We start from the raw sequence: 26,159 nt of genomic DNA on the forward strand, positions 1-26,159 counted from the left end.
CACACTCATACACACATACACACACACACACACACACACTCATACACACATACACATGTGCCCAGATCTTAGCTGGATCCTTCAGGCAAGGGGCTGAGATGATCTCCCCCTTTCTTTCCCAAGGATCTTATTCATTAAGTTGATGTGAGGATGATAGATAGATAGATAGATAGATAAATAGATAGATTAATAGATAGATTAATAGATAGATAGATGATTGATAGATAGATAGATAAGATTAATTAGTAGATAGATAGATAGATAGATAGATAGATAGATAGATAGATAGATAGATAGATAGATAGATAGATGGAGGGCTGGAGAGATGACTCGGCAGTTAAGAGCACTTGCTGCTCTTGCAGAGGACACAGGTTCAGTCTCCAGCACCCACATGGCAGCTCACACCATATGAAACTCTAGTTCCAGGGGATTCAAAGCCCTCTTCTGGCCTCCATGGGTACTACATGTGGTGCATATAGCATGCAGGCAAAATACCCACACGCATAAAGTAAAATAAATAAAAGTTCTTGGCACAGTGCGGGGCAGAAAGTGAGCAAATAAGGTTTATGATTAGCTGAAATCGCCACTGGCTCATCCCACAGTATTTATGAGACCCTCGCTGTGGGCCGGGCACTGCCGCGGACCCTCGCTGTGCGCTGGGCACTGCCGCAGACGCTCAGTTACCACTGAACAAGGAACGGAATTCTGCTTTCCTTGGTAAGTTTCCATCACAGTTAGGAAGACACACAGTAGAGAGGTAAAGACGGGCTGCCACACATCCTGTTTTGTCAGGGTTTCTATCCCTGTGATAAAACACCATGACCAAAGCACTTTAGGGAGGGAAGGGTTTACTTGGCTTATGCTTCCACATCACTGTTCATCACTGAAGGAAGTCAGAACAGGAACTCACACTGGAGAGAAACCTGGACGCAGGAGCTGATGCAGAGGCCGTGGAGGAGTGCTGCTTACTGGCTTGCTCCCCTACAGCTGGCTCAGCCTGTTTTCTTATAGAACCCAGGACCACCAGGTCAGGGATGGCAAGACCCACAATGGTCTGGGATGTCCCTCCTCAATCACTAATTAAGAAAATGCCCTACATACTTGCCTCCAGTCAGACCTTACGGAGGAATTTCCTAAACTGCGTTTCCCTTCTCTCAGATGACTCTAGCTTGTGCCAAGCTGACATAAAACTGGCCAGCACACACCCCTAGGTGTTATCTGAACAAGTCTATGTCTTTTGTTTTGTTTTGTATTGAGATGGGATTTCACAATGTAGCCCAGGCTGGCCTCAGAACTGTAAGTTCCCCTGCTTCCAGCTGCTGGGTACCAGATTACAAGCATGTGCTAGCACACCCGGTTAAGCCTTGCTGTTCTCCTGATTCTTCTTTCCATGTGAATGAAGCCCCGCCTGCTCTGGCTTTCTGAGTTAAAATTCTCTAATTGATTCTCCATCAGTTGTTAATGATTGCTTCCTAATTCTTCAATTAAACTGACTACTTCCTTGTGGGATCTGTTTCCCACTCCCTGTGCTGAGTGTCTAAATGCTGTCATTTGTGTGCCCACAAAACTCCTTCTTAGAATGGTGGTTCTCAACCTTCCTAACGCTGTGACCCTTTAATACAGTTCCTCAGGTTGTGGTGACCCCCGACCATCAAATTATTTTTGTTGCTACTTCATAACTGTAATTTTGCTACTGTTATCAATTGCAATGCAAATCTCTAATATGCAGGATAGCTGGTATGTTATCCCGCCCCCAAGAGGGTCACGACCCGCAGGTTGAGAAATGCTGCCTAAGAAGCTTCCAGAACAACGTTTGCTTCCCTTCAGAAACACTGATCTACTTTTTATTATGTGGTCTGTGTTCTCTTTGTCAGTTGATGAGGACAGAAACCACATTTGAAAAGGAGTTGCTGGGATTTTTTTGTGGTACCCAGGATATTCTAGGAGGAATGATGGTTAGTTTTTAAATGTCAACATTCCACAACCTAGAGTCACCTGGGGAGATCCTAAACGGATATTGCCTAAATCATGCTAGTCTATGGGCATTTCTGTGTGGTGATTGTCTCGATTGTTAAATGACGTCAAAAGACCCAGCCCACTGTGGGTGGCACCACTCCCTAGACAGGGAGTATTAAACTACACAAGACAAGAGACAGCTCAGTGGAAGCAAGCAGACAACCTGGGCACACTCGTTTTTCTGCGCTCTTCACTGTGGGTCTGGGTCTGATGTGACTAGCTGATTGAGCTGCTTCCTTGACTTCCCCCAGTGATGGACTGTGACCTGGAATTGTAGGTCAAACAAACCCTTCCTCCCCCATGGTACTTTTGGTCAGGGTATTTTATCACAGCAACAGAAATAAAGTTCTAACAAGGTTCTCAAATGTTTGTTGGTTGAAATGTTCCATCAATGGATGAACATGTCTAAATTCAGCTTTTGTTTAACTGTGATCTTGGAAGGCAATGGCTCTGGCTTTCTCCTTTCATATTGGCTAAAATAAGTGGAACTTAGCAATACTGCACATATTTGCTCCGGTTATTTTTATCTGTGCTTTTGGTGTCACTGTGTGTGCATCCCTATTTCCTCTGTTGAAACTACAGCCCTCCCTCCTTGGAGAGGTCTTTTTTTCTGCTTTTTTTTTTTCTACTTCATTGCGAAAGTGATGTATAGGTAAGGCATAACTTGTTGCCTTGGCAACAGAGAGTTCCAGAAATCACAGGAGTTGCTTTTTCTTGCCAGTATATAGTTCCTGACTTTTCATGAACTTAGACAAAGCCCATGGTGATAAGTATAAATATTCTTATCTCACTATTCTTGGTTTCACAGGAAATTTTTACTACCTTTACTCTTTTTAAAAGGCTTTGAAGACCACATTTGTGTGTGTGTGTGTGTGTGTGTGTGTGTGTGTGTGTGTGTGTGTGTGTATTCATGCCAGCTGCCAGCAAAAGGAAAAGCAAAAAGTGCCAAGCTGTGACCTGTGACTCTGGGAATTTGTCCCCTCCCATCAACCTCCTCTCTTGTCCTGTCACGCTTCGCTATGACCCTCACACTCCCAGCCAGAAGTACACACACTTCGGATGACAGATCAGAAAGTCTTTCTGGGGGAAGAAGAAAAGTCAAACAAAACTCCAAACCCATCCTAAATTGTTGAGGTAATTGTTGAAGAATATTCCAGAAGATGAGCAGCCTGTGCTTCAACAGGGTGCATGGAGTTACAGGGGCCTCAGCAATGGCGCTCTTCTTTAGGATGGAGTGTGATTTCCTCATTCTCTGTTCATATTGTCTAGATCTAAAATCTGACCAATTAAAATGCTTAGTTAAGGGTTGGTGAGAGGGCTCAGTAAGTACAGGCGCTTGCTGCCAAGCCTGACAGCCTAAGTTCGATCCCTGTAATCCACGAAGTGGAAGGAGAGAACTGACTCCCAAAAGGTGTCCTCGCTTCCTGATTGCTTTCCTCTTGCTGTCATGAAACACCATAGCCAAAGAAAACTCAGGGAGGAAAGGGTTAATCTGGCTTATGCTTCCGGGTCACAGTCCATTACTGAGAGAAGACAGGCAAGAACTCAATCAGGAGCAGAGGCAGGAAGTATGGAGGAGCGCTGCTTACTAGCTTGGTTTCTTACACAACCCAGGCCCACCTGCCCCGGGTGCCACCGCGCGCACAGTGGGCTGGGCCCTCCTACATCGATTGGCAATTAACAAAATGCCCATGACATGCCCACAAGGCCATCCAAATAGCTGACAAGACCAAGCATTCTCATCTAGGGTGAAGAAACAATGGGTGAGAAATGAAAGGGCTAAGAGCAGCTTCAGATGCAGTTTGTGTAGTGGGACTCTTGGGGCTGGACTTGTGTCAAGGGTGCAGAGGGCATGCTTTATGTGACCCAGGGATCAGACTTAGAGATGAAAAGGGGACCCGTGTCATGTCATCATCCCTTATAAGTTACGAGGACTGGAGTGAACTCAGTCTCCCTGAACCTCAATGGTTCAGCCACAGAACACAGAGATCAACACTAGGGAGTGTAGCATAAACCAGTCCCGTGTGTGTGTGTGTGTGTGTGTGTGTGTGTGTGTGTGTGTGTGTGTGTGTGAAGGGACCTATCTTACTTCTTCCACATTCCTCAGGTAAGTCTTCCAAGAAGATTCTCCTCAGAAATGAGCTCTGCTTGCTGGTTTCTTCGAGGCATGTTTTATGTTTGTTTTGTTGTTTTGTTTTTGCAAGATAGGGTCCCTCTACATAGCCCTGGCTGTCCTTTAACTCACTATGTAGACCAGGCTGGCCTTGAACTCACAGAGATTCTTCTGACTCTGCTTCCTGAGTGCTGGGATCAAAGGTGTGCACTACCACATGGCTATTATGTTGTCTTTTGATGTGACTGACTTAGCAACCCTGTAGACTCTAAACATGCTGAAGGAAGAATCCTATGTTAGCCTGAGCCAAATTATCACATAGATTGAGTGTGGGGGTAGAAATGTCAGCCCTTCAAGGATCTGGTACGTGAATGGGGGCCGTGGGATCATACATCAGCCACAAGACCCATGATATCCCTCCATAGGAGCCCTTCTTTGGACTCTAGATGGCTTTATTCAGAAGTATGGCACAGAATGATGCTCAGTGCATGGGCAATGAATGAGCGATGCATTCAATGAATGGGCAAATGAATGAATGGATGGATGGATGGATGGATGGATGGATGGATGGATGAATTTGCCTTTGGTTAAGTGCAGCAATAATGAGAAAGAGATTTTACTTTGTCGTCTGGATTTGGAATGCCTCTGCCAACAACGAAAACTCCCTTCCAGGGAGGGCAGATGGCGGCCTGTACAGTGAACAATTTAATCTTTAGAAAATGGAACAGCTTTGCCAGCAAACTCCATTTTTCTCCACGAACACATTGTCAATAACATGCAATCTCAAATATGTGGCAAAATTGATGACTGGGCCCTGATTTATGGAAACAACAACAAATTAAATGACTGCCTTTCTCTTGGCTCACTTGGGGTCCTTCAGACTAGCCCTTGGTGCAAAAGTAACTGAAGAGATCTGGTTAAAATACCTTCTTGTGTGATAGCTTCATGGCGTGGAGGGATGAGGAGATGTCCAGAGCCTCCTAACTTAAAATTGGAATGAGAGTGATCACTCGTGGAACAATGACTAACTTAGGAAGCCACTGGTTCTCCATCCTCACACGAAAGCAGATAGCGAGGGCTGGAGAGATGGCTCAGTGGTCACAGGCACTTGCTGCTCTTTCAGAGGACCAGAGTTAGGTTCCTGCACCTACATGGAGAGATCACAATCGCCTGGAACTCCAGCTCCAGGGGACCCGCCCTCTCTTCTGACCTCCACAGCACTTGGACTCATGTGTACATGCACACACAGACAGATACACATATACACATCATTAAAAATCAAATAAATATTTTTAAAAGAATTGCTTGGCTTAAAGCTGCCCAGGCCTCCAAAGTTCTTTTAGTGCTTTAGACTTCAGACTTCCTTGCTCTCTGATGACTCCCATGAGACCTTTCTCAAAACTAATGTTTTGAAAGACAGGAAATGAAATACTTATATTTTTAATCATTGCAGTGCAGTTATCAAATATTAAAGAGTGCGATTTGCCAGTGTCATGACATATGAAGTCATTCTATGCATTAAGTGTCATGGCCATCACCACAGCTAATCACTGGTGTAGTTACAACATAATGGGCATGCTTAATATCACAGAGTCCTTGCAGCAGCTAGAAGGTGACATGAGGTGTCTGTGACATTTTGGCTAAAAATGTTGGTGATAAAAATGACAATGTGTTACCGTCATGGTTTGATGCCATTGAAGGAAGTGCCAGCTTCACCGGTTCTCAGCCTCCGGGCTGTGACCAAGGGAGGTGAATGTGGACCTCCTGAATTCTATGCACGGATTCTAGGTCAAGACTCCCTACTAGGGTTTCCTCACGGTGTGAGCATGACAGTGTGCAAACCTAAGCGTGGTGATGCCCACCTGCCTTCCTGACCGGTACTCGAATTGAGCCTGATTTACTGCTATTTATTTATGTGTGCATGTATGTGTCTCAGCATGCACATGCCACAGCTTGCATACGGAGGTCAGAGGACAGCTTGCTGCAACTGGTTCTCTTTCCACCGTGTGGCTCCTGGGGATCAAATTCAGGCGTCTCGCTGGGCAGCGAGCACCCCACTCCCTGAGCCATCTTGCTGGCCCTCTACTGTGTCTTCTCTTCTCGTTATTATTTATGGAAACAACTCCTGAGCATAAGGAATTGATGCATAGATGTGTATTCCATAGACTTCACTCAGAACATCTCACTTAAGCAGCTGCCGTGCCCACAGTGCAGGCAGTTAAACATGGAGGGAGAAGGGTCTGTCTGCTGGAAATATGTTTAACTAGAAGACACAGAAGGATGGAAGCCATTTTATCTCTAACTGAGATTCTGATACGCAGCACAATGCTGGAATGGGGGTGGGATTATCTCAACTCATAGGTATTCAGTTCTCTTAAGATTTATTATTTAAGTAAGTGTGTGTGTGTGTGTGTGTGTGTGTGTGTGTGTGTGTATGCGCGCGCGCATGCGTGCAAGAGTGCACGAGCATGTTGAGGAATGTGAGAGCAGGTGTGTCCACAGAGACCAGAGGCATCGAGTTGTGAGCAACCTGTTGTGAGTTCCAGGAAAGGAACTTGGGTCCTCTGCAAGAGCAGCACTCTTGACCACTGAGCCATCTCTCCAGCCTCTCCCCCAAATCCTGCCTGGAAGAAAAAATATCAGCAGTCATTCTTCCTGGAGCATTTGTCTGTCTCTAGGGCCAGGATTGCAGGGCTGTCTATGCCAAGAGACCGGACATCTCAGGCAAAGGGACCCATGATCAGCGAGAGAGCCATCATTCCCACGGGCGTTCCACTGGTGCTCAGAGAGTTGTTTCCAGTGAGCAGGGCATGAGAAAGTCCCTTTGCAGAAAGCCAGATAGCAAAGCTTGTATGCTGCAGACCTCAAAGCCTTGATCAAAACCACACAACTCAGCTGTGAGAGCATGCAAGGAGCCCCAGACAACAGGCAAACAACACACCTGGCTCTGTGCCCACCAGACCCTACCAAGAGATAGCTACCCGAAACTGGGGACACATGGAATCTTCGTGTGTCATGAATTAGCGTATTCTTATTTCTCAACCTTTTTAAAAAATGTGGAAAGCACTCTCAGCCCATAGGCCATTTAACAATAGGCAGCAGGTGGGATTTGGTGCAGGGGCAGAGCGTGTCAATGGGTAGAGTGCACTGTGGTTCCAGATACTGGCTGGGTCTAGCAAAACTGGCTGAGCCTCCATCCAGGTTGATCTTAAATCTGTCTCCTTCTTGCTCAAATGCCTTCTCACCTTTGTGGTCTGGCACCTGCAGATGCTCTGCCAGACACAAGTCCTCCAGTTCCCCATCCCCGAGAGGGCTGGCACTCCCTTACTGTTCAGGTCTCCACCCAATTGTCACTGCCTCAAAGAGACCTTTCTGGCCCCCTGCTCATTGCTTCTCATACCTGCAGCCCCTGAGGTTCCCAGAACCTGCCTTGTTCCTCCACTTCCACGACATGGTCATGATGGCTTGCTGCCACATTGACTTCTAGATCTCAGGAGAACCATCTGACTTCTTCCCCACCATGCCCTGTGTCAAAGCAGACACAGCCAGAAAGTAAATGCTTCCCAGTATCCGTCTCATGTTCGAGGATAAAAGAAGAGGCAAAACATGCACAATTGGAGACCAGAGAGACGGCTCAGTGGTTAAGAGGACATACTGCTCTCACAGAGGACAAGAATTCAGTTCCCATCAGCACTTAGACACCTGTAACTCATTTCAGGTGCTCTGATGCCCTCTCCTGGCGTCTGAAGGTATTGCACCTACATGATGCGCACACGTATATGTAGGCAAACATTTCTACACATGAAATAGAAATAAATGAATCTTTTTGTTTTGTTTTGTTTTTTTAAGACAGGGTTTCTCTGTGTAGTTTTGCGCCTTTCCTGGAACTCGCTTTGTAGACCAGGCTGGCCTCCAACTCACAGAGATCCACCTGGCTCTGCCTCCCAAGCGCTGGGATTAAAGGCGTGTGCCACCACCACCACCACCACCACCACCACCACCACCACCACCACCACCCAGCTAAGTGAATCTTTTTTAAAGGACACAAAATTTTATTGCCTCCCCTGCTCTTTTTAGGCATCAGATATTAAACACTAATATCACTTTTGTGTAAGTTTACAATAATTTTAGTAGTGGCTGAAAGTTTTTCAAGTAAATCTGATAGGGAGCCCAATCTAGAAACTAGATGAAAATTGACCTTATATGTTTGAAGTGAGGGTGGCGCTCCCCAGGCTTTCTCAGGCCTCTGGGGCACTTCATGTCCCTCCACCTCTGAGCAGCTGTTTGAGTCCCTTATCTTGGTCTAGAACTAACATCTGAGATGCCTCCATTTGTTTCTCCAAGCTCCTGGAAGCTGGTTCTGACCTCCCTGTGGAAGTTGATGAATTTTAGAGTCAGCAGTTTCTAAGAACTGTCCAGAGACTTTCTTCTACAAACACATTTGTACTTTCTGCAAAGCAAGAGTGCCACATGCCATAGTGGTCACCAAGTTGATTTATGGAGATGTATGGACTTCAATTTTACTTCATTTATTTATTTTTATGTCCTTAATAATAACACATGACCTTTCCACCTCAAACCAGGCAGGATAGTCGAGTGAGAACACATTTGAGCACATTTTCAGAATGTGGACGAGCAGGCTGCCCAGAGACCCATGTGGTCATTTCCAAACATTGGATCCTCATTTTCCCTCCCTGCCTGTATCAACTCAGGCTACCACTAAATGCTACAGACTTGGGGAGGGGTGGCATACCCAGCAGACGTCAGTTTTTCTTACAGCACAGGGAGGCTGGAAGTCCAAGATCACGATGTGGACGCTGCTGGCTTCCTCTTTGGTTTGCACATGGCTGACTTCTGGAAGCCTCTTCCCAGGGTCATCCCCGTGTGTGCACACACTCGAAGTGTCCACATTTCCTCTCCTCGTTGACTGTCTCTTTGAAGGCTGCCTCCAAAGAGACACAGCCTGGGGTGCTGGGGACCCAGTTCAGCGGTTGGCATTGCTGCTCAGGACCACTGCCCAGCTCCTGTTCCCGCCTCGGGAGGGGCAGCCTGAGACTAGGCACCCCCATGCCAGCCTCCCTTTATCTTCTTTCCTATTGCTTTACACACAGCTCTGCTTGGAAGTGCTGAAAGGTTTCTAGTAAATTCTGTGTGGGGTTCAGAATACTTATCACTGCTGTTCTGGAGCTGATCTGGGAGCAGATCGGAAACCAGGCTGTGAGTCCGCAGGCACCCTCTAGGGGGCAGTGTAGGCCTGAGGTCCTGATGGGCGTGGAGGCGGGGGGGGGGGGGGGGCGGGGGGTCGTCGCAGAAGACTTAGGGATCTAGACTCCTCCACAGTCTCTGAGAGCCATGGTGACTGACCTCAGTCACTTCGCACTCCCAGGAGCCAGTGGAAACTTCTGGAAAATGGCACCACTGACCGCTCTCATCTCAACCCTGCTGTGGGAAGCTTGTACGCTTCCCACGGTGCCTGGCGTGGGGTCATTTCTGGGCAGCCTGGGTAACACAGAAGCATGGGCTTGAAGACCCTGTGGACTGGGGCTTACACGTGAGGTTGGCTGTCTTTGTAAACAGTGGCGTGTGCTTTTCATTTGGCTTGGGAGTGTTTATAAAAAAATTAAATTGATGTAGAAATGCAGATATAAGGATGGGCAGAGAAGAAATCAAGGAAACGTATAATGTAATTTTACAAGTTATGTGTTTTGTGTCTCTTAAAAAAAAAAAAAGTAGCCAGACCCAGCACTAGGGAGGCTAAGTCAGGGTTCCAATGAGTCTGAGATTGATCTGCTGTGTGGGTTACATAGCAAGGTCCTGGCCAGCCTGAGCTACACAGTTCGAGTGTGTCAAGGAGAAGGATGGGGAGGATGAGGGGAAGGAGGAGGGGGAGGGGAGGGGGAGAATTAACTGATTAAAAGAAAGAGATTAACCCCTTAAGCTCTCTAACACAGTAGCTACTTACAGTCTCCTAGAGAACAAAAAGGCCCAGTCCTGCGGCCATGCCTGAGGCCCTCAGAGCCTCCAGCAGTGGGCTGGTTCCAGGGGCGGTGACTCTGTGGAGTGGGACCAGGATGGAGATGTGAGGCCCTTAGGGCGGTGACTCTGTGGAGTGGGACCAGGATGGAGATGTGAGGCCCTTAGGGCGGTGACTCTGTGGAGTGGGACCAGGATGGAGATGTGAGGCCCTTAGGGCGGTGACTCTGTGGAGTGGGACCAGGATGGAGATGTGAGGCCCTTAGGGCGGTGACTCTGTGGAGTGGGACCAGGATGGAGATGTGAGGCCCTTAGGGCGGTGACTCTGTGGAGTGGGACCAGGATGGAGATGTGAGGCCCTTAGGGCGGTGACTCTGTGGAGTGGGACCAGGATGGAGATGTGAGGCCCTTAGGGCGGTGACTCTGTGGAGTGGGACCAGGATGGAGATGTGAGGCCCTTAGGGCGGTGACTCTGTGGAGTGGGACCAGGATGGAGATGTGAGGCCCTTAGGGCGGTGACTCTGTGGAGTGGGACCAGGATGGAGATGTGAGGCCCTTAGGGCGGTGACTCTGTGGAGTGGGACCAGGATGGAGATGTGAGGCCATTAGGGCGGTGACTCTGTGGAGTGGGACCAGGATGGAGATGTGAGGCCCTTAGGGCCACAGTCAGATGCTGTTACCTGTGAGCTTTTGGCCTCCCTGCTGTTTTACCATCTCAGAGTCTTGCTTTCCTTGTCTGGATTGTCAAAATTAACTACTTCCTGGGCTGGAGGAGTCTCACAGTTGAGACTTCCAGGGGACTCAGCCTTGAGACAGAGAGGCTGGCTGCTCACAACCTCTGTAACTCCACTGCCAGGAGACCTGACATCTTCTTCCGCCTCCAAGGGCATTGCCCACACATGGTGCATATATACATATAAATATATATATTTATATATGCAGAGAAAACATCCGTACACATTAAAAAGAAAAAAAAACTTCTTGACTGGTTAAACATGTAGGCTCCCAGAAATTGAGAATTGAGACAATAACTAACGGGTGTTTCGCATTACAATTATGAAGGCCACCCAATGTCCAAGGTGTCTGTGTGTGGACCAATTTCTAGTCTGTGCCTCCATTTCACCATCTGTATAATGGCAGGAAGGTCAGAGATCAGGGGTGAGGGTGGTCCTGAGACCATCCACTTCGGTTTCTGGAATTCTATACAGGCAGAGGAGTGGACCAAGTGTGAAGACATTGATCTGCTGTTTACAAGATGTATTATTTACAAATGAGGGCTGAGAGAGGAACTCAGGGGAGCCAGTCTGGACTCGGAAATACTGAACGATCCTCTGAGGGGGGACTATGAGTTGTCGGGCTTCAAAGGCAAATAAGTGAATTTCTTTCATTTATTTATTTATGAGGGGAGGGCGGTTCTTGTGAGCCATGGCGCATGTGTATGGAGGTCAAAGGTCAACTTTGCAGAGTTGTTTCTCTCCTGCTACCATGTGAGTCGGGGGATTGAACTCAGGTCAGTAGACTTGCTGACAGGAGCGTTTACTCTCTGAGCCACCTCATGGGCTGGTAAATAACTATTCACTTAAAAAAAAAAAAAAAAAAAAAAAACAGGGTTTCATCACGTAGCCCTGGCTGGCCTGGACCTTACTATACAGACCAGGCTGGTCTGGGACTCAGAGATCCATCTGCCTCTACCTCTGCCTCCTGAGTGTTGGTATTAAAGGCTGCCACCATGCCGGGCCTTGTCTTTTGTTTTGTTGTTGTTTGGGTTTGGTTTTTAAGTTTAAGGGACCTGGCTCTTGGGAGCAATCTTCAGGAACTGGTGTTAACTGATCTGAGACTCAAGACAAGTCTTGGTTTCATCTCGGGGTCACTGGGGGAAAGTGCTCCAATGACCTCTGGGTCCTCCCATGTGAAAAGGAAACAGTAACTCATGTGACGTCTGGCTGTAACTGAGAACGATCCGGTTTGGAATCATGGCTGTTATCGCTGAGACAGAGCATGTGCATCCAAGACAGGGCAACACAAGTTCGCTCACACTCTCACTTTGCCACTTCCTGTCATGTGACGTCATCCTGTCCCCTAAATCTCTGTATCCCAGACCTCCAAACAGGGGTCATGAGAGTTTCCTTTGGGGATCAGGATAAGAATTAAAGGAAGATCTCCAGTGTTGGAGCACTGGCTACTTTTCCAGATCCCCAGCGCTCACAGCACCTGAGACTCCAGCTCCAGGAATCTGATGTCCTCCTCTGCCCCCCTTAGGCACCTGAATGCACATGGTACACACACACACACACACACACACACACACACACACACACATTTTTAAAATACTAAGTTTGTATTTTTAAAAATTTAAATAAAGCATTGCTGGGTGTGGTGGCACATACCTGAAATCCCATTCCGGAGTACCAGGTCAACCTTGGCTATGGAGCAAGATCAAGGCCAACCATGAGACCAGGCCTCAACAAACAAACAAAAACCTGAATAAAACAGGAGTCAATGATGAGCACTCAATAAGGGGAAAGACTCATTAAAATGAAAAAGACATCATTCAAGCTTTACCTGAATTGCCTAATTATGTAGCCCAACACCACAGCCTTTTTGCCAGTGTAGACACTGTCACAGAGAGTACCCCAGAGGCTTTAGATCCACAAACACAGTGGTAAAGGAAAATCTCCCCATGACAATCTTCCAGGCTCTGAAGGCAGACAGCATTTCCTAAGAGCCAACAGCCCCGGTTTTGGGTCCAGTGAAGTCCCCCCCGGCTGTGTCTACACTGTGAACCTCATTTGGCCATAAGTCACTTGAAATAAATAACATTTGGCTCTGGGCCCCACGTAGAGAAGATGGGCGCCACAGTGAATCATGTCGTTGGCGGCCGACTTGAAGCTGTCTGGGTTGTTTATGGTGATGTTTGCCAGCGTGTAGACCTCTTTCAAACAGTTTAAGGGCTGTTTGGGAGTATAGGGATGTGATTCTCTAAGGATGGGCACAGGGAAATTACTCGCTTTCTCTCTTCGTGGCCAAGCACCAAGAGCAACCACCCAGCAGCATTGTCAACGTGAGATCTGCCACCACAAGACGTGAAATTATAATTCACATCAAAGCCATCAGGGACACTGTCCTTTCCATTCTCAGGACGACGCCCTGGTACTTATTCCTTTTTAATTTAGCTTTTGAAAAGATGACAGTTACTGGACACTTTTTCAATCCTTATCATTCTTCATTATATAGTTTTCCCGAACAATGTGCCTTCAGGAAATTCTCCTCAGCACCAGCAACAGCAAAAAAAAAAAAAAAAACCGCTGGCTGAGAACGGGCTTGAGGGTAAAAACACTCAGACCCACTGGCTGCCTCTCCCACCGCATAATCCCCACCCTTCCCGGACCACGCCTCTGTTTGTCATCTGTAGGTAGGGAGGTGATGCTGCCCTCAGCTGGACTTGTCAAATGCAGAGCCAGTCCTTAAAGAGATGGTGGGTGTCATGACTGCGCATTCTCTTGCTTAACGGCGACATCAAATGTTTTGAAAGGCTGCTTTATCCCTTTTTTGTGTATAAAAGGAGGGAAGTTTTTCTTAGCTTCACATTTGAATTGACAACTGATTTCTTTTCACCCAGTGTTGAGTGCAGGGGCTGAAGAGCCTCTCTGCTACTTTAATTTTTAAATTTCCAGAAAGAAAGAATAATCCATTTTCTGAGGCCTAATGACTTCTTTCTCAAGCATAAACGAATTTCATGTGTATGTTTTTAAATTTATTCTACATCTCACTCCAAAGCATTTCCAAAGCACTTTATTACATGTCACATAATAAAAACCACAAAAGAAATGAAAATCATTAAAGGAATCTGGATTTTTTTATTTTAATTTTTATTTTATGTGTATGGGTGTTTTGCCTGCATGTATGTCTGTGCACCATGTGCATGCAGTGCCCACAGAGACCAGAAGAGGGCGTCAGAAACCCTGGGACTGGAGTTACAGATGTCTGGGAGGCACCATGTACTCGCTGGGAGCTGAACTAAGGTCTTCTGGAAAAGCAGCCAGTGCTCTTATCCACTGAGGCATCTCTCCAGGTCCAGGAATCTGCATTCTGCTGGGCACTTATTGGTGTCAGGTGATGTGCATAGAAGGTGCTGTGATGTCCCTGATCTGGTGAGCGGAAAAGTAGTTGGAAGAGAGACATCTTTTCCCAGAGTTGGGTAGCCTATAAACAGTACAGCCTGACTCTTAGCAAGTAGTCCAGAGGGAGACGGAGCAGGCAAGTTGGGGGTGCCCGATGGTAGAGCACTTGCCCTGCATGCACAGAGCCTTGTGTTTGATCCCCAACTCTGCAAACACAGGAAACAGTTCATGCGAACTTGCTTTGGGGATTGTAAGAACTAAATAGGGGCCAGTGAGGTGTCTCGGGAGCTTGCTGTCGGCCCTGAACACCTAGAGTGCAAGAAAACATTCTGCAAATTGTCCTAAGACCTTCACACATGCTGTGGCTCATGTGTGCACATACACACACACACACACACACACACACACACACACACACACACATGCACACGCACACGAGTAATAATCAATAAAATATTTTCAAGGCATTAAATAAAACAGGAGTCTGCTATGAAACTGTGAGGACCTGAGTTCAGATCCCGACAACCCACATGAAAAGCTGGAGGGGGGTGGCACACAACTGTTACCCCAGCCCTGGGTAGAAAGAGATAGACAGATCCCTGGAAATCAGCCTCCAGCCAGTCTAACCAAATTGGTGAGCTCCAAATTCAGTGAGAGACCCTGCCTCAAAAACATAAAATAAGTTAAGGTAGAAGAAGACACCAGACATAGTCCTCTGGCTTCCACACACATGTACAACATATGCGCACACACACACACACACACACACACACACACACACACATGTACAACATATGTGCACACACACACACAAACACACACACACACACAAACACACACACACAAACACACACACACAAACACACACACACACACAAACACACAAACACACACACACACAAACACACACACATGTACAACATATGTGCACACACACACACACACATGTACAACATATGTGCACACACACACACACACACACACACACACACACAAAGAATTAAAACAGCAGTCATACCTCAGGCCAAAGATGGGCACCCAATGAAGAGTAGAACCAAATATTTAAAACAAAAAGAAACTATTTCTTTCTGTCTTTAATAATAATAATAATAATTTTAACCATTCTTTCTTATAAAAAAAAAGTTTTACTTATCCCTGAGCTCCATTTCCTTTTGATAATTATTCAACCCAAGCTTCATCAAAGCATCATACTGAGAACAGATTCAAGTTCACGGGGGAATGGAGGGGAGTAGACAGCAGGGGTTGGCTCCTGGTCTTATCAATTTTACTTAGATTGACGCACCTTTGATTATTATTAGGGACAACCATTCAGCAGTTAAGACTCCATCAGCCCATCATTAGCTGTCAGGAAGGTTGCACTGGGCAAAGCTTCATGGCGACCCTTTCATCCCGGCTTGGGCAGCCCGAGGATGAAGAGTGAGTGTTAAGGACAGTATCTGCGGCTACCACTGAGATCCAAACGGACCCAGGAGTAAGATGACAGTGTGGCCCCATTCTCAGGAGGCCCTGAGTCTTCTCTCGCTGTTTCTCTTGCTGTCCCAGGAGTGTTAACCCTGTCTCTGATGGTTTCACTCAGCGTCCAGTCTGCACACGGAGATAAAAAGGGTCCTGAGCCCTTTGGGGTAGCTCAGCGAGACCTTCACCCTAATTGGTCTGGGTTAGGAAGCAACTAGAAAATTACTGAGGCCTACCTCTGGGTGTGTCTGTGACACGTGAGACTGGGGGGCCTAACCGAAGGATGCATCCCTTAATGGGTTCAGAATGGGCACATTATTTGGGGTGGTGAAGTGGGGGTAGGGGAGGCACTGGAGGGAGCAGGTCTCCAGAGCATGTCCTTGAGGACCACAAACTGTCCCCTTCCTGTAACCCCCTTTTGCTTGGCATCTTCTCTAGCATGAGGATTGAAACCTTTAGGACACTGAGCAGCAAAAATCCTTCTTCTGTTAATTCTTCTGTTAAGCTCTTTGGTCAGGAGTTTGGCCACGGCTACAGAAAGCTAACAAAGGCTCCATGAAGTAGGCAAACCTAGAGCGGCACTTCCTGTGTGCCCACTGCGCAGTCATTTGGAACCGGAGACAGAGATAGAGGTCCCGTGGAAGATATTTGCTCGGGTACTGATTAGTAAATCCCACGGAAAAGTCCCCCGCCTCCAACTGTGGACCGTTGCCTGCCTGGCTGGGGTCCCAGTGTGTCTATCATGCATTTGACACACCTGCAAGATTTATTACAAGCCAAGCTTTAAAAAAAGTTCAAAAGCTGAGTTTTTCCAGTGTGGTAGTTACAGCTAGCATATCATATTCCCACATTCCAAGGAGAAAACTATACAGTAAATAACAGTAGTTTGTGTTCCTCTTCAAGGGTGGGATGAGACCGCCCTTGACAAAGCAGCTCTGGTCTCTGGGTGCAGATCCTACTGAAGTCAGGGGCAGCTGGGCCTGTGCCTAAGAGTAAAGGCTTGAAATCAAGAAAATATCTTTTTATATTGAATATCTCTTAGAAATAATTTTTTTGTTTTATTTTTTCTTAGGCGGTGGAAGGGGGGCCTCAAGACAGGGTTTCTCTGAGTAGCCCTGGCTGTCCTGGAACTCACTCTGTAGACTAGGCTGGCCTCAAACTCAGAGATCTGCCTGCCTCTGCCTCTTGAGTGCTGGGATTAAAGGCGTGCACCACCACCACCACCACCACCAGCTTTGAATATTGGATATTAGAATAATCCATCTTACTTAGGATCATGTCACCTTGGTTAAGTCACTTCAGGGACCTAAGTCTCTGGTAGGGAAGGCTGGGTTGACATCAGATCATGACACTGTCAGTAAAATCACACTACTCTGGTAAGTCCAGATGGTCAGCACAACCCACTGCTGATAGTCAAATGGTTTTAACTGACTCAACCTTTTTAATATTTGAGGAAAGAAGAGAAACAGTTCCTCCTCCTACTCCACAGAAACTCAGCTGTGTGTGAGAGAGACAGAGACAGAGAGAGACTGGGAGACAGAGACAGACAGAGATAGAAAGAGAAAAAGACAGAGAGAGACAGAGACAGAAAGAGAGAAAGACTTCCCTTTCCAAAAGCAGCTCATCTTAGTCTCTGTTTCCAATGGTAGAAAGAAAATTAAGTGGAAGAAAAGAATTAGCAAAGGCCATCGGGGGCTGTGGATGTGGCTTAGTGGGCAGAGTGCTTACCTAACATGCATGAAGACCCGGATTCCATCCCCAGCACTTCATCAAGTGGCATGGTACCACATGCCTGTAATCCTAGAACGTGGTAGATAGAGGCAGGAGATTTAGAAGTTAAAGGTCATCCACAGCTATGCTACATAGTGAGTTTGAGGCCAAGCTGGGCTCCACGACACTCTTTCGAGAGCAGAGCATTCAGTGGGGTATGGATGTGGTGACACACACCTGGCGAAGAGTTCAAGTTCAAGGCCGACTGGGGCACAGAATAAAATCAGAGAGATTTTAACATGATCTTCCTACCCATATGAATCTGCGTCTGCATATCAGAGCATTATGTGCACTTAAGCAATTATTTAATTCTCTGTAAGAAGTAAAATTTGTCCACCAAAGTTTAAGGGTTTATTCACAGAGAGATTTCTCTTAGGAAAAATTAAATGCAGTACTGATGGCGAGACTAAGCAAAGAGAGGGAGCCAATTTGGATTTTCAAACTGTAAATCAATTTGAAAAATATTAACTGCGGGTTTCTCTGAGGATGGCACCATTAAAAGTCCCCGTCTCCATTTTCACTTTGTCTCTTTGTCATAGTCTCTTTTTTTTTAATGACTTTTTTTTATTTTCAACATTACTATTTCTCTTGTGTTTTCTATTTTGAACCAAATACCTTTGAGGAGCCCTACAATAGAAGTCAACTGTCATATGCTCCTTAACCTGCTCACCACAGGAGCAAATCACCCAGACCCCTTAGCTTTGGTCCATTCCAGAAAAGAACGTGTGTATGTACAAAAATGTGCTTTGAAACCAGGTGTCATGGGAACCTGTGTGGAACAGCCAGGGGTGTGGCTCAACAGTCCGTCAAGCTCAGGACAGAAAGCACAGTCTTCAAATAGGATCAGTGTTGAGGGTAGGAGATCAGACCTGCATCGAGCTCCCCAAAATATCTGTGCTCTGAGGAGGCACACCCAGTGGGGAACGCTCCACTGTACCAGGGACCTAACATCCCAGCCTCCATCTGTTCCCTTCCATAAAAAGTGCTTCTTAGCCGGGCGGTGGTGGCACACGCCTTTAATCCCAGCACTTGGGAGGCAGAGCCAGGCGGATCTCTGTGAGTTCGAGGCCAGCCTGGGCTACCAAGTGAGTCCCAGGAAAGGCGCAAAGCTACACAGAGAAACCTTGTCTCGAAAAACCAAAAAAAAAAAAAAAAAGTGCTTCTTGATGCAGTGTTACTGGAGCATCCCAACAAAAGCAGAAGATACAGGGAGGATGGAGCAAGGGCTAGGGAAGGGAGCCACTGACGCACACAATCTGCCAGAGGATTAAAAAAGCCAGTATGGCTGTCCTAGTCAGGGTGACTATTGCTGTGATGAAACACCATGACCAAAGCAACTCCGGGAGAAAGGGGTTTATTAGGATTGCACTTCCACATCACAGTCCATCACTGCAGGAAGTCAGGACAGGAACTCAAACAGGACAGGAACCAGGAGTCAGGAGCTGATGCAGAGGCCATGGAGGGGTGCTGCTTACTGGCTGGTTCTCATGGCTTGCTCAGCCTGATTTCTTGTAGAACCCAGGACCACCAGCCCAGAGATACCACCACCCACAGTGGGCGGGGCCCTCCCCCATCAATCACTAGTTAAGAAAATGCCCTACAGCTGGATCTTATGGAGGCATTTTCTCAATTGAGGTTCCCTCCTTTCAGATGACTCTAGCTTATGTCAAGTTGACATAAAACCAGCCAGGACAATGGCCAAATTAAAGTATAGATAATTCTGAACATCTGCTGGTGGCTCCTTAATGAATAAGAAAATAATGCTATCTTGTTGCCTGGCTCTCCTTCCCAAACTCTACCTAATTAACATAGCCAATGACCTTTTAGATATGTAGTTAATTTTTTTTATTTATTCTCATTTTATTTTTCTCACAGCAGTGCAGCATACTAGGGGGTAGAAAAAGACTTCTGAAGCCACAAAGTTGGGGCTTCACCAGAGACCTGAGGGTCACCAATGTCCCTTTCTTTGATTCCTTCCTTCCTTAATCCAGTTTGTGTAATCCCATTGCAAGCAAAGAGAAACAACACTCTTAATGACCTTCCTTAATTTTCTACTTTCAATTTTCTTCTAGGATCTTATTTTACCCCCCCCCCCAGGGGGGAGACACTAGAGAAAAATAAGGAGTGGTATAATAGGGTCCCCCTCTTCCTCCTCCTCCTCCTTATTCTAAGTTAATGGGGTAAAGGGAACCCCACCTATTAGCCCCAAATGACCTAAGAGGCAAATCTCCATCCACCATCCCTCCAGTACACTGACTGACCTTCCACAGGTACCACGCCTTCCATCTCTCTGTGGTCGGATATGAAGGACTTCTTTTTTGTTGCGTTGGTTTTAAGACAGGGTGTCACGTTGTCTAGACTGGCCTGGAACTCCTGACCCTCTTGCCTCTGTCTCTCAGATCCTTGGATCACAATCACACAGCACCATGTTTGACTGCTCCCAGGGACTTTGCCAGTGGGGTCAGCTTCCCGGCTAGATTGTAATACAAGACCCTCATATCTGGAATTTGAAAGCAAATGCACTCAGATGTTCCTGGGGAAATGCCTCTAAATTACCAAGGATGGTGGTGGTTAGCACTCTGCATCATTACCTAACAGTAACAAGAGCATCCGATGCTTTTGGGTCACTGGACCAACCTGGGAGAAAAAACTTATGGCAGACAAGAGTTGTTCTGCTTGCAGCGGGCTTCAGTCCATCCTGGGGAGGGAGAGGAGGAGGGAAGGAGGGAGAGAGGGAGGGAGGGAGGGAGGGAGGGAGGGAGGGAGGGAGGGAGGGAAAAAAAAGTGCTTCTTGATGCAGTGTTACTGGAGCATCCCAACAAAAGCAGAAGATACAGGGAGGATGGAGCAAGGGCTAGGGAAGGGAGCCACTGATGCACACAATCTGCCAGAGGAGGGAGGGAAGAAGGGATGCTGAGGGAGGGAGGGAGGGAGGGAGGGGGGAAGAAGGGATGCTGAAGCAGCTAAGGCATCCTGGGAGCACAAGCCAGGGGCTGTTGGAATCACAGCAGATCAGGAAGCAGAGAAGGAGCCAGGAGCCAGAAGCCAGGGCCGGGCAGCTTCCAAAGGCCTGGTCTTCGTGTCCTACCTCCATCAGCTAGCTGCTATCCCCATGATGTTCAACAGCCACCAACATAGTTCTCACTAGCTGGGAAGCAAGTGTCCAAACGGTGAGGGGCAGTTCAGATTCCAGCCATAACAGGAGGCTGGAAGGATAGGCCGGTCACTGCTTGCCATGCAGGTGTTGGATCCCAGAATCCACATCAGAGGTCACTAGTGGTGGTGCTTGTCATCCCAGCTCTGGGGAAGAGACCAGAGATCGCTGGGACGCTCTACTCTGTCAGCTCCACCTACATAGTGAGCTTCAGCCTACTGAAGGACCGTGACGCAAAAAAAAAAAACCAAGATGATCATGCCTGATTAACAACAGCTGTGGTTGACCCCCAACCTCCACACGCACATCACATGTACACATACAGTAAATAAATAAATAAGCAAATAAATAAATAACCTTTAAGAATAACTCATTTGTGGCAGTTAAGAGCTCCTGCTGCGAGCCAGGCGTGGTGGCGCAAATCTCGGCACTTAGGAGGCAGAGGCAGGCAGATCTCTGTGAGTTCGAGGCCAGCCTGGTCTACAAAGCAAGTTCCAGGATAAGAAGAGGGAGAAAGATCCCTGACTCAAAAATAAAAACATAAGTAAATAAAAAAAAAAAATCAAACACGAACAAGGATCTCCACAAATATCGAGCTGAGGTAGATTATTCACAGTACGTGTAATAGCAAAAGGGAAAAAAGATTGCTTGTTAGTTTTTCTCTTTTTCCCCTCTTTCTGCTTTAGAATTTTACTACATTTATTTGTGTTGGGGGGGGGCGCATGCACATGTCCCAGCATGAACGTGGGAGTCAGGACAGTTTGGAAACATCAGTCCTCCCCTTCCTTTATATAAGCCCCAGACCGCCAGGCTCGGCATCTTTTCTTGCAGGGCCGTTTCACTCAGGGTTAGATTTTTGAGAAAGTATCAGTATACAGCCCTGGCTTACCTCAAACTCACAACTCAGCCACCCTCAGTGCTGAGCCACTCAGCTACCATGCCTGGCCTTCCGATTCATTTTTAATATTGTTTTCTCACCACAAAACATTCCCTCCTGTTGACTCAAGAACTAGACCTAGGAGGTTAAGCCTGCGAGAACACCCCAACATAGTGAAAAGATGCAGACATTAAAACCATCATCGGAACGCTTTGTACCATTAAATAAAGCGGGAACCCAAGTCCATGTCCAGGAGGGAAAGAATGGTTTAGCAAACCACAGCCACACTGTACATCATCAGACACAAATCCCAGCTGCTGTCCCTACAATGTTTTCCACTGGAAAAACAAACCAGTGGCACTAGGCAGCAGCAGCGGCCAGGTAGACCTCAGAAAACAAGACGATTGCAGATGGAGATACAGCTAACTGTGAATGAGTGCTCTCTCTGGGTGGGAGAGCAGAAGTTATACTTTTCCAGAAAGTCTTTAGAGTGAATAAATAGATTATTTTTAATTATAGTAAAATAAATATAATATAAAATCTATTTCGACCCTTTTTAAGCATATACTTTGGTGCTGTCACATCTATTCACAGTGTTGTACAACCAAAAATATCATCCCCAGAATTGGCCATCTTGCAAACTGAAGGTCCGTGGCCATTAAATGTACCAGGAAGACATGGAGTCCGTCTCCTTGTGACCACCTCCTTTTACTTAGCATAATTTCCTCATTGTCCACTCATGTCGCAGAACGATTAAATTGCCCTTCCTTTTAAAGGCTAAGTAATATTCCATTGTTTGTATTAGTATATTCCATCTACCCATTCATCCAGCGATGGGCTGCTTCTGCCTTGTAGCTATTATGGATGAATGAATACTTTCTATGAACCTGGGTATGTCTCTCCCATATATAAATGTTTTGTTTTGTTTTTTTTTTAATAGGGACCAGTGAAAGGGTTAAGTAGGTATAAAGTCTGATGACCTGAATTTGAACTCTGGAACTTACATGGTCAAAAGAGATAACCAATCACAAGTTGTCCTCTGACCTCCTTATGTGTGCCATGACACCTCTATGTTCATACACACACACACACACACACACACACACACACATACACACACATACATATACACATACACACGCACGTGCAGCGTAAATAAACAAATATATGTTTAAAAACAATTCTTCAGTATAATCTTGGAAGTAAATAAATAAATAAAATGTTTTGGTTGGTTTTACATTTTAAAAGAAAAATTCCTAAATTGGACCCTTTTTCTGTCCCATCCTCTGGCTCAGACCTTGACCTTGATTAACTATGACTCTACTCTGAACACTAATAGAAACAAGAACGCTGTTCTGTTTGGGTTTTATCAACTTGACACAAGCCAGGATCATCTGGGAAGAAGGAACCTGAATTGAGAAAATGACCCCATCAGATTGACCTGTGGCAAATCTGTGGGACATTTTCTTGATTAATGATTGATGTGGAAGAGTCCAGCTCACTCTAAGTGGTTCCATAGTTACCTAAAAAGGTGGTCCTGAGTTGCATAAAAAAAAAGAAAGAAAGAAAGCAGGCTGAGCAAGCCATGAGGAGCAAGCCAGTGAGCAGTGCTCCTCCACAGCCTCTGCGTCAGCCCTGCCTCCAGGGTCCTGCCTTGAGTTCCTGTCCTGACTTCCTTCAGTGATGGACTGTGATGTGGAAGTGTGAGCCAAGTAAACAAACCCTCTCCTCCCCAGGCTGCTTTTGGTCATGGTCCTCGTCACAGCAGGAGGAAGCCGACTAGGGCAGATAGGCAGCTGGGGAAGATGGTTGCCCATGCCATTCCTCTAAAAATAACACTGTTCCTCTGTTCTGACTCTCTGCAGGACACATGCCTTAGCCTTGATCTTCCCGCCTGGATCTCCCTCACTCAGACCTTCTTCCTTGCACCCTCGCTTCTGACATTGGACCACTGACCTCCTCCTGACACCCGGCTCAAGCAGACTGCAGGAAAAAAAAAAAATCACACCAATCATTTCTCTTCATCCTCACTAACAATTTGGTAATGAAGTATTGATTTCCACTTCTCTCCTTATGGACGATATTAGATTTTCATTGATAAACTGCAACGGGACTGTCGCATCTCCAAGGTCCTCTTTTTACTGTCAGGAAAAAACAAAGTGCCACTGAGGAAAACTAATGACTGGGAGCGTTGACGCACTTACTTTGTCCGTTTGTAACAGGAAAGGGAGGGGGTGTATCACTCTTCATAGTTTAATGTCCAAGGGGGCTGCTCTTGGGAGCTTACTTTTTATGGTAACGTCCATTTCCTATTTATAACACCCCTGGGAACGTTTGTCTAAAGGAAATGTTTCTGTTCAGTGTAACAATTAAGGTTGCACCTGGATTCCCTAGTCCTGCCCCTGCACCGGGGAGCCATTAATCACCACAGAGTAGAAGAGTTATTAAGTTAAACCAGAGTTTGAGCCAAGAAAACCTCCCAACCATGTTCATCTTCTGTGAAAGTTGTTGGAATAGACAGGCTTAACCGTGTTGCTGCCAAAGGCTTTTTCCTGTGTAGTGCTAGAATATGCATCCTCAATGGTCATCTTGAGTAGTTTGTAAACTTAGTTCCCAGCATGCACCACTGTCAGATGAGACTGGCAAACTGGGAGAGGTGTAGAATAGAACTGAAAAAAAAGCAAGATGGCATCATCAAGAGTGCAAGGTGAAGTGGCCACCTTCATTGGCAATCTCTCCTTGCAGGACCTGTTGCCTCTCAAATGCAACTTCTCCTCTGAACCAACAGAATGCATGAAAACAGGGTGTCCGTTTTAAACGTGTTCCTGCAACTTTTTTCATTAAAACTTTAAGGGCCCAATTTTAATTTGTGGAATATTCCCGTTAATAATGAGATCTAATTAAGACATCCATTAAAAGCCCGTTAAAGTTAATTTAACGTAAAAATTCCAATAGAACTGTATTAGATTTTCTCCATTAAATTAACGTTATGGATTTTTAACGGATGTCTTAATTACACGTTATTATTAACGGGAATACTGTATTACACAGATTAAAATCAGGTCCTAAGTCAACTTGGAAAAGCTAAGAGCATGTTTTAATATTAAAGTCTCACAGACCTAGCACAGTTTGGAAGCGCAGGGGCAGGTGCATTTATTCTAGCTGAGCATTTTCTGTACAATAGAGAGTAATCTACAATAGATAAATCCATCGTTTCATTTAAACAATGAGTCTCTTTATTCTCATAGGACAACAAAGTCTGGATTGTATTGTAAACTGCTACTCAGCTATAGGTGAAATATTTAAACTATTCTCAGCACAATATTCTGAAACAAATGACTATTTTGTGGTGTTGTTTTAATTTCCAAGGTTATCCAAAAGAGAAAAAAAAAAACAAAAAGGCTGACAAAATCAAGCCAAATACAACTGATTTACCATTTATTATAAAGCCTGCCTGTTGGAAATGTCTTGGAAATTTTGACATGATCCCTAAATTCAACACTGGGATTTAAAATAAAATTCAAAGAAAAAAAAAAAAAGAAAGAAAAAACTTATTTACCTCCTAAGGAAAGTGTTGCCCTTATGCCACATATAATAGCAAATTGCTTTTTTTATGGCATGCATAACCTAGATGGGGAAAAATATGGTGCTTCAGGGAAGGAGGGAAAAGTAAATGAAGTTCCAGGAATGTCATTCTGAAGTAATGAGGCATGGACGGAAAATATACCCCTCACATCATCGGATTGAGATGGCAGTCGAAATAGCTTCATTGAAGTGTCAGCGCCCATCCATCAATCAATCACCCACAAGGAAAAATAACAACAGTACAACGGGGCGGCTTTTATGGGATTTACTCATGGGCACAGGGAACAGCGGCTCAGATGTAGTTCTGACATGAAAAGCAAGGTGCTGATATTATTTTTTATGATGGGAGGATCATAAAGTGAATTGAGAACAGAGAGGTCTGTCTGCTTAACCTGTTCAACCAGAAACGAACGGAACTCGGCTGGAAAGGACCGTCTTCGCATGGGTTAAGATTGAAGGGTGGACTCGGCTGAGCACTGTCCTTCAACGGGAGATTCTATTAAAGTGTGTGTGGTGGGGAGAAATACATTAGCACGGGGCGGGGGTCCTGAAGCTGATAAAAATCGCCTGTTCCAACCCAGGGTTATTAGGCAAAGCTACATAATTCAGATCCTCTGGAACAACCAAAAGCAAACCTTGAGCATGCACCTCACCTGAGAGGACACAACACGGTTCTGAGCTCCTAGGTAACCATTTCCCTCCTAAGAAGAAAATAAGAATAAATCTGCTGTTTCGACTATAATCTATATGGTTCTGTTAGTGCAATTTCTCTGGTGGGGTGAGGTGGGAGGCGAGAGACAAAAATATTGATAAATTTGGTTAGACTCCTGAGCTGTCACTTGGCAACTGTGAATGTCACTGCTGAGAGACAGCTGTTAATGTTCTCTGCAGAAAACAAGATCTGAGCCGGCACCATGCCGTGCACAGCTCTCAGTATATTTCTAGACACCGGGCCTGTCTTCATTTGGCAAGCCTGTGAAGCTTCTAGAAACTTCTTCCTGGAGAGAAAAAAATGAAATAACTTGAACTCCAGGAGAATGTTTTCTCTGCTTGCATACCCCTTCCTTCCTTCCT

The 26,159-nt window shown here is 46.0% G+C and overlaps 1 protein-coding gene across 2 annotated transcripts in view; it reads left to right on the forward strand.

The window, feature by feature from the left end:
• Window positions 1-25,081, forward strand: part of Tshz2 (teashirt zinc finger homeobox 2) — a 456,244-nt gene extending 431,163 nt beyond the window's left edge. For both annotated transcript variants that reach the window (XM_059261977.1, XM_059261978.1), the window contains exon 3: window positions 23,366-25,081. Coding sequence is in view for 1 of the 2 variants with exons in the window: in XM_059261978.1 (XP_059117961.1) it covers window positions 23,366-23,367 (2 nt within the window). In the remaining variant the exon portion in view is untranslated. The remainder of the gene's footprint in view (window positions 1-23,365) is intronic.
• The last annotated feature ends 1,078 nt before the right edge of the window (window positions 25,082-26,159 follow it).

Source organism: Peromyscus eremicus, chromosome 4 (assembly GCF_949786415.1).
Source record: "Peromyscus eremicus chromosome 4, PerEre_H2_v1, whole genome shotgun sequence".
Taxonomy (NCBI): Eukaryota; Metazoa; Chordata; class Mammalia; order Rodentia; family Cricetidae; genus Peromyscus; species Peromyscus eremicus.